Source organism: Megalops cyprinoides, chromosome 4 (assembly GCF_013368585.1).
Source record: "Megalops cyprinoides isolate fMegCyp1 chromosome 4, fMegCyp1.pri, whole genome shotgun sequence".
Lineage (NCBI taxonomy): Eukaryota > Metazoa > Chordata > Actinopteri > Elopiformes > Megalopidae > Megalops > Megalops cyprinoides.
This window is the reverse complement of record NC_050586.1, coordinates 24,750,985-24,766,106: the sequence shown is the minus strand read 5'-3', so window position 1 is coordinate 24,766,106 and position 15,122 is coordinate 24,750,985. Positions and strand designations below refer to the sequence as shown.

At 38.8% G+C, this 15,122-nt stretch overlaps 1 protein-coding gene across 1 annotated transcript; it reads left to right on the top strand.

The window, feature by feature from the left end:
- The first annotated feature begins 702 nt into the window (after positions 1 to 702).
- Positions 703 to 8,253, top strand: tmem127 (transmembrane protein 127). Its single transcript, XM_036527824.1, has 3 exons — positions 703 to 1,419; positions 2,962 to 3,126; positions 6,501 to 8,253. Exons 1-3 carry the CDS (start codon positions 1,176 to 1,178, stop codon positions 6,809 to 6,811), a joined length of 720 nt encoding a protein of 239 aa, XP_036383717.1. The 5' UTR covers positions 703 to 1,175; the 3' UTR covers positions 6,812 to 8,253.
- Positions 8,254 to 15,122: the final 6,869 nt, after the last annotated feature.

The following is a 15,122-nucleotide window of genomic DNA, read 5'->3' as shown; positions in this document are numbered from 1 at the left end:
ACGTGCAAGTAAACAGAATTTATTTGTATTGTAATAAATCAAAGTACTCCAGCTGTTTATATGGTGTATTAATATTTGTGATATTTCATTTCGTGTAAATGGTATTTCTGTGGTGATTGTTTTTGTTTTATTTTCAGATCAAACCTGCAAAAATGGACAGTATTTGTTCAGGAAAATAAATCTGCACAAGTGCAAAGAAAACTGCAATAAATAGTAAACAAAACAAATACAATAACTAAACACATTGTCCACGTGGTCTGGTTAGAGCTTAATGTACTAAAATGATTATTATATAGTTTAAAGTTTTGACCATTACAAATTTAAGAGATAGCAAACTTTTTTTTATCTCGTTTTCATTTACAATAAACTTGGTACTAGTTTTTTAAACTTCCTTTCTGATATTTATGTTTGTTTCTCTCATTCTCGTTTGATTTTCAGGTTCCACTTTCTTTGAGTTCATTTCTAATTTCTTCAGATTTTGGAATATATTCGATATGCTTTCCTTGTTCTTGTTAGTATAGTTCTGAATCCATTTAATTTTGAAGATGATGTTGAGAGGTGCTGAGGTTCTCACTCTGCACGACAGTGGGGGACACGGGTATATTTTCTGATCCCCACTCCAGCACAGTAGGCGGCAGTAAAGCACCTTTCGGTTAGTTGAAGTCCCCATCAAACGTCATTAAAAAAGAGGAGGAGGAAAAAGAAAGACGTCTTCTGTCATAAACAGGAAACAAGGAAATTCGGCCTTTGTGTTCATTGTTGGGTACAAATATTTGAAATATCCATTATTCTTCGTCCGTATGATATCGACACGATTGTAGTCCAGATATATTTTATAAATAATATTTCGAATTTTTCGAGCATATAGTACATTTTTACTGATTAAAACTGAGCAAGTGGCTAAGTTAGGTGTCGAGCTATGTTGTGAGGCCCTTTAAAGACTGTGGTTGAGTCTGATTTTGAGAAATTTTGTTTTCCGCCAGCGTCATCCTCACAAACGTAAAAATGCTTCGTGGTATTCAGCTGGGTAGGTAGGTAGCTCCTGTCGATTGAGGATCGATATAAATAAATACCTAAAGTTATTACCGTTAGCGACACATCGGTTGCCTTATATCTAGGATAGCTACCTAGCCGTAGTTATCGGCCGTCTGAGAAGACAGGGTAAAGTAAAAGAGATGTACGCGCCACCGGGATCTGCTCTCCCCGGGAGCCGGCGTAGGCGAGGACCAGGAGGAACCGCACTGCCTAAACAGCCGGAGCGAAGCCTGGCATCTGCGTTGCCTGGAGCATTGTCCATCACAGCGCTATGCACGGCCCTTGCCGAGCCAGCTTGGGTCCGTGTTCATGGAGGAACTTGCCCCAGACAAGAACTCGGAGTGGCAGATGTCTTGGGATACGTGGATCCAAAACTCCTGGAAGGTGCTGTCAGTTGTTCGTCGCGTGTTGTTACTGGGTCATTCAACCTAAAATTCACGCAAGTCTCAGATCCACTTCAGATGGATAGCGGGTATTTCATCGATAATGTCGGCAAACCTTCAGTTTAGGTTCTGTAGTCCAGGTTTTCAAATATAGCTGTCAAATTTGTCTCACATTGTTCTGTAACTGTGTTATATTTACACATCACGGTGTCCCAGGGAATATTTACATATAACCTTTTGAAAATGAACACGCAGACGATATAGCATGTGAATTTGATTATGGATGGATATCCATCCATAATCCTTTTTCCAGACCCTGTAAATGTGAGGCTGTCATACATGGGTATATAATCGGAATCCTCGTACGTCGTTGTAATTATTCCGCATTGGCATATAAAAGAGTTGTTTGCTGAGTGTTTGCTGATCCACTTTTCATCACTGATGTCAGTTACCGAAAATGAAAGCGTCTAAAATCTCTATTAGGAAGTAGTTCTTGTAGTGACTTTGCAACGGAACTCTAGAGTAAAGTTAATGTGATGCAAGCATACCCGTAGATGTCCCAAAATGAAACTTGTTGCAAAGCTCGTTCCCTGGCGAGCTAGCAAATCGAGCAGCACTGTTTAGATAATGTTAGGAAAGTATCATAACAAGCTAGGCACTACTTTCATTTGCAGATTCATGTAATGAATACCACCGGCTAATTTCGGTCTTCTGACTTTATGTCGCTAATTAGAGTCTAGGCTGTTATGGATTCGTTTTATAAACTCGATATAGCACTCAAACCTACGTTGCATCACACATGGCATGGCAAAGTTTTTGTTACTTGAAGAAAGGAAATGAACTTGTTTACTCATGCTATGTTTTTGTTTTTTTATCAGGATTATTTTTCGGAGAATATCGTTTTGTGATGATTTCGTTTCATGAACTCCATTTGTTAAACGTGTCCTATTTTGAACTAAATATACCGTCTACTTTGTAGTGAACTTTCTTTTACTCACTTGGCCGAGTCGCATGGTCGACGGTATTCCAATCAGCAAAAGTAACTTTCACTTGTCCTAAGGGAGCAACTAAGAACAAAGTGGACAAGCTTGTAGGCTACTCTTCACATTTAGTGAGGCGTCATTCTTTCGGGATCCCAGGGTGTGCGTGTGCACAAGACCCCTTCTTGCGAATTTTACGAGAAATCTATTCAACTGCTGTAGCACCGAAAAAATTCCATAGTGTTGCCAGTGTTGAATTTTACTGTAAGCATAGCCAAGTAACAGTAGTTACATTGGCGACTCAAGCCTTTAAAAACTTTACTGGATAGGTATGAGTGAGTAATGGGAAAGATGATGGCTGACAGATGAGGGCTGTTTGGGCTGAGTGGTGTCTGGGGGTGTTGAAAAGTTAGATATCTACAGCTGCTTTGAGGTAATATTACTGGGTGCACTCTGGCTGAAGACAATACAGCCGCTTTGTCCCTAGACAATAGATAAGGAAACTAAAGCATTGTGTCTCATCTGTTACTCACCTTCTTGTCTTCTCTGATTCTGTCTTGTAGACTACTGCGTGAACCCTCAGACCATCCTTTTGCTGCGGGTTATCGCTGGCTTCTGCTTCTTGGGTATCCTATGTAGCCTGACTGCCTTCCTGCTGGACGTCTTTGGACCAAAGCACCCAGCTCTCAAGATCACCCGCCGATACGCCTTTGCACATATACTCACTGGTACACAACAGGAGGGTTGGACAGGGTGGGACCACTGTTGCCAACTAGTTCTTATTGGGTCACCCTAGAAGAATCTTGATTTGGCACTAAAAATAACAGGCTTGTCAGGACATACAGGCCTTGATATCATTACAGGCACATCATGATATTAGTATGGTCTTTCTACCAATGTGTTATTTAGTCTCCGCCTGTGTGTACTGTCCTGGAGGAGCAGCGCTGTGTGTAGCATTTAGTGACCCTTTGTAAACAACACAAGCCACAATGAATGGCACATATGTGGTGTGGGGGAAATATATCCAGGCCACTTTTAAAAAGTTAAGCTTTCAAAGTTCCCTAAATGAACCCTAAAAACTAGATGCTTTTAGAAAAAACATTTTCTGACAGTGTCCAAAAAGTCATTGGATTTGGTGACCTAAGTGCTAAGTTGGCAACACTGGGTGGGGGGCTATTGCTATTAGAGAAGTGTGAGTGTTAGGATTTGTATGATAATATGACCTCAAAGCCTCATACAGTGTTTGCACTGACATTTTCACCCTAAAATTATGATGTATGGAATGATATATTAATAGTCACTTTTGATTTGTGTTCTGTTGTTCTATAATATTACCTTGAGATCCATGGAAAGTAAGTCTGCCCATATGATCACAGATATCGTAACATTCCCTCTATTAATGCAGCAATCAGTGTTTCCACCCGGGTGAACTTGAACAATGTTCTACTGCAATGATCTTCCACTTCCACTTTGGATCGCAGTTACAAAATTTTTTATTTCTTGAACATTGCACTGTTGGCATTCTCTTGTGCCAAACCACTTCCTCCTTTGTGTAGTATGACAAGGTTCCACAAATAAGACTACTTCTGAGAAGTGTATTGTAACAGTGCTTGGTTGCAGCAGTTACTAGAAAACCAACTATACCTGGAGACACCGGTTTTAGAAAAGGTCTTAATAGCATGGCCATATTCGGGTGCACATGGACATGAATGTGTGGAATCCAGTCACGCAGACACCTTTGTAATTGCTGTCCTTTGGTTGTCCCTTTCATGAATATGTAGCCTGTGATGTCTAAGATCCCTTTGCTGTCTTTGCCCTTTGCAAACCTTGACACAAAGCATCCAGGTCTAGGCTAACATTTCAAAGCCAGTTGAAATGCTGCTGATGTGAGCTCCCAGCCATTATTGGCAAATGGCATGGCCAGTTTCAAACTCAGGCCATAGGCCTCCGCCTGTGCTTGAAATAAGTGCTTTTATCATATTGTCCACTTGGGAGCTCTGCTTTCATATAAATGGCAGAAAAGTTAGACAGGGGATTATCTTTATCTTATCTCTGGCAGCATTACCACTCAGCCTGTAAAACGTGAACAAAGACAGATCAATCACAGTTGCACATAGTATCTTATATTCTCTCCTCCTGGTGTTTACGCTATTCACACTATACATTCTGTTTTTGCCAGACACTTAAACACTGTCAGAGTTTAAATGTATGGTTTCGGAAACCCAAGTAACTTCTGGCGTGGTTTTGGGATTAAATTTATTGCATTGTAGGCAAAGTGTTTATATTTAGAAGAACTTCAGAAGTTTTAAGTATTTTTTACTGTGAGAAACTAGGGTCCAGGAGGAGCCAGTAATCATTTTTTCAGCAATCATTTTTTTTTACATGGGTGAATGTAGTTGGAAAAGTGGTGGAAGATGTTGCAGAGTGACCAAATATTTCTAATTAGCAAGATTATCCAATGTATGGAAACATTAAAAATTATGGAAGTCAGTCTTTATTCTACCATTGGGTTCTCTTGGTAAACTGCAATAAGCACAGAGGTAGTAAATATTTATTGTATTTTCCATGTGTGTTGCCATACTGTCCCCACTACGTGGATCAGTGTATAGCCATGATCTTTTGCACTTAGTGGCTTGTTTTGAGACTCGCCTTTATGGTTTTCTTTAATGTAAAACAGTGAGTGGGTAGGATTGGGCACTACCTTTACAAAAAACCACAAAATCATAACAGATACATTTCTACCACAATGGAAATAAGAGTGAAATTATGCATTAGAATGGCATTATACTGTTAAAAGAGATAAAAGCATAACCATTTGAATTCATAGGTATCTTTTATGTTTTAAAATTGGTAAAGGCTATTGTAGTGAATATTGTTAGTATAGTTTTATTAGCTTTTATAAGTATAGTTTTGGCTTAATGTGATAGGATACAAATAAATGTGAGGAATCCAGATTGAAGCAAAGCAGATTAGGTCGTATTATGGATTTTCTTTGTATGCAGGCCACAGCTGAGTTGATAATATATATTTATATAATCGATAGTTCTGTTTGGTCAGCTGGTGTTCCAGCAATGCTGTTACTGGAAATTGCCTATTCACTTTACATATTAATGTGCAGTTTATAACAAGCTGTCATTTATACAGATGCAAAGTAACAATGACTATTGTAGTTAGCTGGCTGCAGAGCAATTCTACCCATTTATCATCACAATTAGCGCCTTCATTAACTGCAGTTGGATAAGAGCATTGATAGTGAATGCTATTTAGATAGCTGTAGACTTTGCCTTTGTTAACCACAGCTAACCATGGTTCTGAATGTGAAGAGTCAGTGCTTGGAAATGAACTGAAACGGCTTTGTGTGGCTACTGGCCATTACTGTCACGTTTGCTTTGGTTTCACTAGGATGTGTGGACCAAGAAATCGCTCTGTGGCCTGATGATTTTCTGGACAGTGGGTGGGCAACCATGATACTGCATCTCTGCAGTTTCCCAGCTAGCTAGCATGGAGATTTTTACATACTTAGGCTACTTGTATGGGTGTGCTAATAGGTCACTGCCGGCTAGCTAACGTTATGGAAGTCTTTGTTTCAGCATTTTATCAATATCGGTAAGACATCTGCATATGTAAAGAAGTAGCTGGGCAAATGTATTTAACCTGTCTGTGTTTCAGTGAGTCAGATATGGATGTCTTAAGGTAAGGTAATGGGTCCAGAATGGGTCAATGCCTCTGTCTGCTGAATGGTTTGTCATTCAAGTCCAGAAATCACAATGTAAACATTTGTTCCTTGGGCAAACATCTGTAGATTTTTTTTTTAATCAAAGGGGTTTAGGTCAAAACAGCAAAAGTTGGGGTCATTCCATATGAAGTAACCCCATATCAGCTGCTTTTAAAAACAAAAACATTCCATATGAAATGACCCCATATCAGCTGCTTTTAAAAACAAAAAAATACTGTTGCACTGTAGAGTAAGGTTCCTACTGAAAACATACTGTATTTCAGGTTACGCTTCAGGTTGGTATAATTCGGATTACGTCAGTATGGGAGATTTTAACATTTCTCTCTTGTATGTTTCCCTTTTTCCCCCTCTCCAACCCCCTTTCAGTCCTTCAGTGTGCCACAGTCATTGGGTTCTGCTACTGGGCCTCGGAGCTGATCCTGTCCCTGCAACAGCAACACAAACAGTACCACGGCTCTCTCATTTATGTCACCTTTGCTATAAGCTTTTACCTGGTGGCAGGAGCAGGTGGTGCATCCATTCTGGCCACTGCTGCTAACCTGCTACGCCATTACCCAACTGAGGAGGAGGAGCAGGCCCTTGAGTTGCTGTCTGAGATGGAGGAAAGCAGTGAGACCTATCCAGCTGACTACGACATTGCCAACCAGTTCCAGCCACCACCTGCATACAGTCCTTAGTTGGCTGTGCCACAACTACTTTTCTGTATTTCTGTGCAAATACTGCTATGGATGCACCTGCGCGCGCACACACACACACACACACACACACACAGAAACTCGTACATTTATCCTCTTTTCGCATCCAAACACAGTAACTTGACATCTTTAAGATATGTAAGTGCAAGTTTTTAATTTATTAGATCAAAGTGCTTACTCTTCCTCTGTGTGAATATACTTTTATTTCCTGTTCCATATTATCTGAGGGAATAATATTCAACAGCAGCAATTTAATGCTTACAATCATAAATAAATAAATACTCACACTGTGGGTGGTATTTTTTCTAGATGTTCAACTTTTGTCTATTTAGTGTCAGTATTTTTTCCTCTGATACCATTGTTGTGGGTTTCTAAAAGAGACCTAGAAAAGCAATTTTCAAAAAGATTCCTATTTGATGTTTTTTTTTTAGTTTATAGCAGAACCTGCCCAGTATCATGCCTTTTTGTGTACTCAAATGATTTCCCTTTTACACGACAGTCACACATGGTCACTCCTTTTTGTGATGTGAGTACGATTCCCTTTTAATGTTGGTAGAATTTAGATGGATTCTGGATTGCTAAATTCAAACTGAAAAAGAATGGATTGGTATGGACACTAAAAATGAGTATTTTTGTGTGATTGCTGGATTCGTCTGAGCATGGGGTGTAAGAAGGGATTCTGCAGAACAGTTGCTTTATTTTCTTTGATGTGAGTGTAATCTGGAGTGATTGTGTGGAAATGGGGTAATAGTGTATTTCTGAGTCTGTCACTACCTCATCTTTTTAAGCTTGGTGAGGAGAGTAAGAAACAGCAGAGCCATGGTTCTAGGTCTCTGCCCCTCCTAGGCCCTTAAACAATCACTGGCTTTCCAAATGAGCAGGCTGTCTATTTTCTCCAATTTTCTAGAGATTTCAGATGTGTCGATCATTATGGCCAATGAAAAGGGTGGGAGGCAATAGTTTGCCTCACCATAAGCCCTGTGGTTTTACAGTTTGTGATTTGGTTGTGGTTTTATGTTAGTTTTATTTTTGTATTTGTTTTTATTTTAATCTGGGAAGTTTTGGTGCAAACAAGAATTTGCTTAACTGAAAAAAAATAGATTTCACATCCATAATTATATCTGTGTCACTTTACGAAAGTGTGGCTTTACTGTACAGTGTGTTGTGGTTTAAAATTGTTTGGAATAATGATGAAAAACTTGGAATGCAGCTTGGCTTGGACAGGCTTTTAAAATGATTAATACTGCAGATGCAAATGGGCATACTTGAAAAACTAGCATCTGGTAGTGTTTGAAAAGGCTCCATTCATCTGGGCAATGCTGACCTTCTGTCCACACTGCTGTAAAAATGCAATGTAACTAAATGACATACAGCAAGTCATTGTGAAAGAACCATCTCATCAACAATAAAAGGCTTGCCTGAGACTAATGTTGTACCCTATTTTCTTAAAACAATCAATGACAATTTTTACAACTGGCTCATCAATATGACATTCTCTGTGGTAATTAGGGCCCTATAAGTGCAAAATTTCGTATAATATTTGTAAATAAAATACTGACAGTTGAAAATGCATTCCAGTTATATTTTGCTGTCCATCCATAGAATTTCTTGCCAGCACAGCTTGGCTGAAAGTAGTTTGTTCATGTACAATTTTGGTATGTAAATTTTTGTGTATGTATTTTTTGGGCTTTCAAGACAGTATGGCCTGAGGCCCTTTTTGGTGTTGTAATGCCTTTTGTCTCTATTCTGGTTCCTGTTTAACTTTTGAACATTGTTCTTTTGATTTTTCCTCCTTTTTTTTCTGTGACAAAAACCATAACAGTGCTGACTGTTTGAAATGACAGACATACAAGGCTGAGGTTAAAGAAGTTTCTGGATAAATTTAGGCTGTAGAAATAACTTCTGGACCTTGAATTTCAAGGTGCATATGTTTTCAGTAGTGCTATACCTAAATTGGAAATGAATAGTTTTTGAGGCACTAGATGTAGCGGCCCCACCCCACCTCTTCATTTTTGCACGGATTTGTAAGACGCCTAAAGCAAACATGCCAGACCTTCAAATGTGTGCTGCATGATTCAAAGGCAACCGTCTGCCTGAACTGCCAAATAATTTTAGACGATTTTAGACAAACATGGATTCATAACTGCAGCGATATTTTAGAACTGTTGAAGTTGGCAATTCCTTAATTGATTAGACTTTGATAGTCTGATCAGGAAGCAATTGATTGGCTGGGTCAGGAGGTTTGGTATCTTACTCAAATCTTTTAAAATGAACTTGTCAGCTTGAAAGTTATGAAATTATATGTTAATATTAACTACATGTAGTAGTGTCGTATGAATGAAATAGTATTTCTTCTATGTTTAAGCATTTTTGTTCATTTGGGCATGGAAGGATTGAGAGTGCCTCCAAACTAAGGATTCTGTGTTTTTTGTCTTAAACCATTTCCAACATGTTTTCAAATTTGCATGAGATGTGCATGAGAATAAAATAACAGAATCTGAAGATTTCCATGTAATGATTTTTTTCATTGTACAGTTGATGCGAGACCAGGTGTATTGTAATGGGGATGAAGGTGGAAGCATTATACTTTAAATGAAATGCTCTCCTATCTATCCACAATTAAAATACATTAAACCTAAGCCCCAAAATAAGCAAGTAAATGCCATCTGATAGTCTACACTAAATGATTATATATGTTTGTTTCATTTCTCTGTGACAATAATGTGTATATTTGTTGCATGGTATCTAAAAAGATAGGCGTTTTACCAGTGTCAAAGAGGTATTGACTATTGCCTCATTTTACTGATTAATCAGTTTTGACTCGTGTCAGATAAGGTGTTCTGGTATATACAGTTGAATGTAATTTGTATTATTGCTATGATTCACATTATTTTGTGGTTTAATTTTTCATTTGCTATGTTGTTTCTGGGTGAATGTAAAGATATTTTTGCTTAACTTGTGTACATATATTAACAAATGGGTTTAGGGTAGAGTGAGGGGTTTTGCCATAATGTGAGGTTGAGAGACATGGAATTGCAGACTGCAAAAAGGTTGTGATTTGAATTGTTACCATCTTTTCAAATTATTACTTGATAGGAAATAAATAAAATCTGTGTTTTTTACTTAGAAAAATACATACCCAAATGTAAATTCAAACCATATTCTTGTTGATTTGTTGTTTTTTGGGTCCAGGAATTTGGTCTCAGCAGGACAACCACTGTGAAAGCTGTAAACTGTGTTCTTATGTGGTCTATGTTGTGTTTCTATCACAATTCAGATCAATCAGATTGACTAGTATATACCAAATTTTTTGTTGACTCGATAAATTGTACCGTTTATGTTGCTTTTATTGGACAGTACTGTTTTGTCTACAACAAAACATACTCAGCCCCTAGAATAATTGCATTCTATTCAATGCCTGAGATTGAAGATCTCAGCCCATATTAAATTTGGACTTCAGTGAGTTTTTATCCCAGTGTTACCAGGGAACACATTCTGATTCTGGTTACGACCCTATGAATCACATCTTATCACATCTGATTCACTTAATGAAGAAGGTCACTAATATGGTTTCATATTCCTTGACCATAATTCTACTATGCAAAGTAATAATCAGACCCAGTGACTCCCACAACATGGCTACCAGTACTGCAACAGAGCCACCACCATGTTTAACAGGCAATGTGGTTTGAAGGCCTCCTTTGGCTTTCTCCAAACATAAACCCACCCAGATGTAGAAAAAAATAAATGACAGTTTTGTGCTCATTACACCAGCTTATGCATTGTTTCACGTGGAATTTGGTCACAAGTGGTTTCCAAATGGCAGTCCTACCATAAATATGGATTTGTGAAGCTCATGACATACATTTTTGTGGTCATTTTTGAGATTGTTGTTGTGGTTTCAGCAACTTTCTTGTTAAGTGTCCATCTGTCCCTGTCCCTGTGGGTGAGCTTCAGTTTGTGACTGTTCCTCTTTCAACTGTTCAACTGTTCCTCTTTCATGTTTCATTTTTACTTTGTTTGCTGTGTGCTTTCATGATTTTTTTTTCCCATTTTTCCATTTTCTCCCCAATTTGGAGTGGCCAATTCCCCAAATTTCTTGCAATGCCCAATTTGTCATCGATGTTCGGTCACATTGCACAAACCCCACTGTCAATCCAGGAGAGCGTGGACAAGCACGTGCCCTCCTCCAAGACACGTGATGTCAGCCGCTGCTTCTTTTCGCACTGCGGTCCACAAGCTAAGCTAGCACAGAGATGAGTCGGAGGAAGACATTTCATACGCAGCTTTGGCATGTGAACCACAGGTGCCTGATCGACCAGCAGGGGTCGCTGTTGCTAATGGGACCGAAGCCCCTGCCAACGTACCCACCTCTAACCCCGGCGGAATGAAGCCAATGTGATCCGCCTGGCTTTCATGATTTTTGACACTGTTCCCCTTGACACATTATTTTGTCTCTCCCTTATTTGCTTATGCATAGAATTTTTGAGTTCAAAGAGGTGTAAGATGCTACATGCTACCAAAAAATGTTTATTATTTCATTCTCTGTATTGTTTGAAAAAAATAATTGGCATGGCATTTGTCAAAACATGTCACTCATTGCACCGTCTTACATTGTTTTCGCTGACAGTATATTTTTGTCAGCACCACAGTGGTGTAATACCTATGTTTTAATTTTGCATACACTGTCAGGTTCCATCCAGAGAAAGAGAGGGCAAAATGCATTCTTGATTTTGTATAAGACTTTGATGGAGTTCTGGTTTGAGCCATGACAGAATTTCAGATTAGCTTGTTGCCTGTAAAAAAAGAATTAAAAAGGGTAGTGGGGCACAATGCCAAGGGAGATGGCATGAAGTCACGATACACCAACATAACCAGTGAAGAGGGTGACATCCACAGCAGGTGCAAAAACAAGTATGTGTATATACTGAAACAGTACTAAGTACAACTATACATCCTAAACTGATGTAATGCCATACATACAGGTCCTAATATTACTGCAAATTCACACCACTGTCTCGAGTGCTGCCCAAGCCCCGTGGAAAAAGGTTCATCCCAGCCATGTCATCAACTAATAATGATGAAGACGTCACAGTTGGGAAACAAATCACCTTTGTTCTGTCAGGGGTTGGGTGGGTAGAGAAGGGTTTCCTCGTCTCATTGCTCTCAAGCACCTGGTGATTTGTCAGACTCTTGCAAGTTGCTCAGGTGACATCAGTGTAGTAGCACCTATACTATACAACTGATGCCCACTCCCCTCTGATGTACTTTGACATGAAAAACAGCTGCTGGCTTCACATCAGTGTACCAGAGGATTGCTTTCATCTTGCCTTGGCAATCCTGCACAACTTCAGAGGTTGTCACAGAAGAGTCTAGTGCACAATTGAGGATTCTAAATGCAGATGCAACAGGATTAAGATGTAACATGTTGAACATTTTAATAGTCAGTGGAATGATGCTGGAACTGTAATGTGGTCAATTATTTTTTTCCAAGACTTGATCATGCAACAGAGCAGGACAGTGGCATAAAGCGTGTATGCTGTTTGTTTTAAATTGCCTTAATTTTATGTGGTGTTCACTGATTAAAACTAATGTGTAGAGTTGATCTGACATGCCTCTTGTGTGGGTTTAGGGAGTCACAAGTAGATTGCCTTTTTCTTGACTCATTGATTGTCCTGTCACCAAGATGACTAACTGTGATAAGTCCTTCCATGTATGTGTTGCCATTAAAATGGTAGAACTCATCTTGACAAGAAACTAGTATGGACTACAACATAATTCTGGGTGTTGTGGGTTTTTGCTATGTGGGGATGATGGAAGAGAGATGCCAGACACCTTACTTATAAACACAACTAACTTGTAGTATTGCTTTACTGAAAAGACTAAAAGAGGGACTTTTGGGAAAAAATGTTTTATGTATGAAAAAGCAAAGAAAAGAAAAACAAAAACAAAACTCCATAACAAAGGTAGTCAAATCAGCAAACAGCCTGTTTGTCTAAGCCTAAACCAAGGTCAGTGCTCCAGAGCAGGTTGTCGTTCAAACAGGTCTTAATTCCAGCAATCCATCATAAAGTTAGGACTTGCTTAATCACAAGTATCTTGTTCTCTCCTTTGTGTTTATCCCCAGAATGAAGAGAAAGGCTCCTCTCGTGCTCTAGTCAGTGAGGCTTGATTGATTCCAAGCGTGCACTTGTGCACATCTGGCAGTAAAGGATAACAGTTTGTAATCTGGTCTCCAGCAGATGGAGACATTTCTGTCTAATGTATACTCAACCCAGCACTCTGCCTCATGTAATTTTCCCTCGGGATATTCCATTCAGCATGGAAGGATGCACTGCTCTTGTTATTGCAATTCTGTTAATCTAGAAGAATGTTACAGCACAACTGACTTTGGTGACAATTTCTCATACATACTAGGGTTGACCTTAGCTCGGTAAGAACATTCTTGTTACTGTTGAGCTTTGACACAGACCTCAGCATTTCTGTAGCTCTCCCCAACCTTGTCTGGTCTTAAATTTTGTTAATGTGTTAATTTTAGTAGAGCTCTTGTCAAAAGTGATGTGCTAGTCATTAAAATGATTCAATCACATCAGAGAGAGAGAGAAAGAAGTGACAGTGAAAGGATACTAAAGTGGAAGCAAATGGCATATATCTTTCATGTGCCTCTAATAATTCTATGCCTTTTGCTACTAAAGTGTCTTCCCTATATATATTTGATTAAAATCTGAAATATTGAAATTGAAATTCATGAACTGAATATGAAAATGCATCTGAAAAGTAGAACATGCAACTTACCCTTTAACTTGAATTTAAGGATTGTAAACTTAATTACAGGTATTGTAACTGTAATCACATGGTGAGTTGGATTAGAACCAGCTACAGAAAACTGTAAGTAGCAACACCTCCAGAGCCTTCTGGTATGGAGGAGGAAGTGGTCAAAGTTCATGTAACAGGCAGTTCAATTGTGGGTTAACTGTCAACCCATATTTTGTAACTATGACAGCCCTAGGAGACAATTTTCAACTGTAACAATCACACACAATGCACAGAACACAGTGCTCTAACTGAAAACATTTTTGACCATGCAGGATCTAGTGTTGGTGGGGCTACTTTTGATGCTCAGACAAGCAATTGCACTATTCTGTGATGAGTTTATATTGTTTAGACATGGAAATGATTCAGCCTGTTTTGAGATTGTATGCCCAGAGGATAATTGGAGGCAGGGAGAGCTTCTTCTGCCACTTGGTATCACTTCAGACCAAGACTCCAGCTGAGCAAGATGCCTGCTTTTGTTTTCCCTGTCAGACAGCCCAGCCTGTAATCATAAGAATGACATTTTAATTTAGACCAGTATTGCTGGAAATCAGTGCATAGGACAAGTTATGTGAGTGGGAGGAAACATTTCCAACATCTAAACAACATGCACTGGTGTAGATAGAAGATGAGGAAAACCCAGCCCAGCAAAGCAAAGAGTACTTATTTTCAGTCACTTTGATGATAAAGCAGTACAATTTAATACTGGTGACAATGAACTATTGAAAGGAAAGTAAGCTTTTCTTATTCTTCACAATTTGAAATTAGTTATTGAATATTTCAGCTCCTTTGGAACACATTTGACAGTATTGTTTGAATGAAAGCTAAAAAATAAATGTGATGGTCATGGTCCCATACATGATGCTCCAGCACTATGAAGTTTAATTAATTGTGGCCTCACACATGGTTCATGTACAACTGCTTGTTTACTGACTTTTGGTGTGCTCTAATCCGCCTGAAACCTAGACTTGTTGCAACAGCAGATTTGTCTGGGTTTGTCCCTGAAACTGCTCTCCACCAGATGACTTCCTTGCAATATAAGATACTCCTTCTCTGTGTTTTCCTTCATACAGACTACCCTTCCATGATCAATGCGGACTGGGATATGCATTGCACTGATGTTTCTTCTGCCTCTGCAATATTGCTTGTAACAATCCAATTAAAATAACCGATAACTAATAACTGTAACCAAGAACACAATATATGTGTCAGTTTGAGATTGCCTCTTCCACTTTTCCTTTTGAAGTCAGTATATTTCTGAATGATTGGCATACTTCTGTTAAAAAAAAATAACAAACTCAAATATTAATTGCAAATTTGTCTTCATTATTATAATTGTTTATATTACTGCAGTCAATGCTACTATTGGAAAAGCAAAATAAATAGATATAACAGTCTAATTTATTATGTCTTGAAGAGAGTTGTGTGATTTCCCAAAGAACCCATTTATTTAATCACCAGACATGCTAATGGGGTCTGA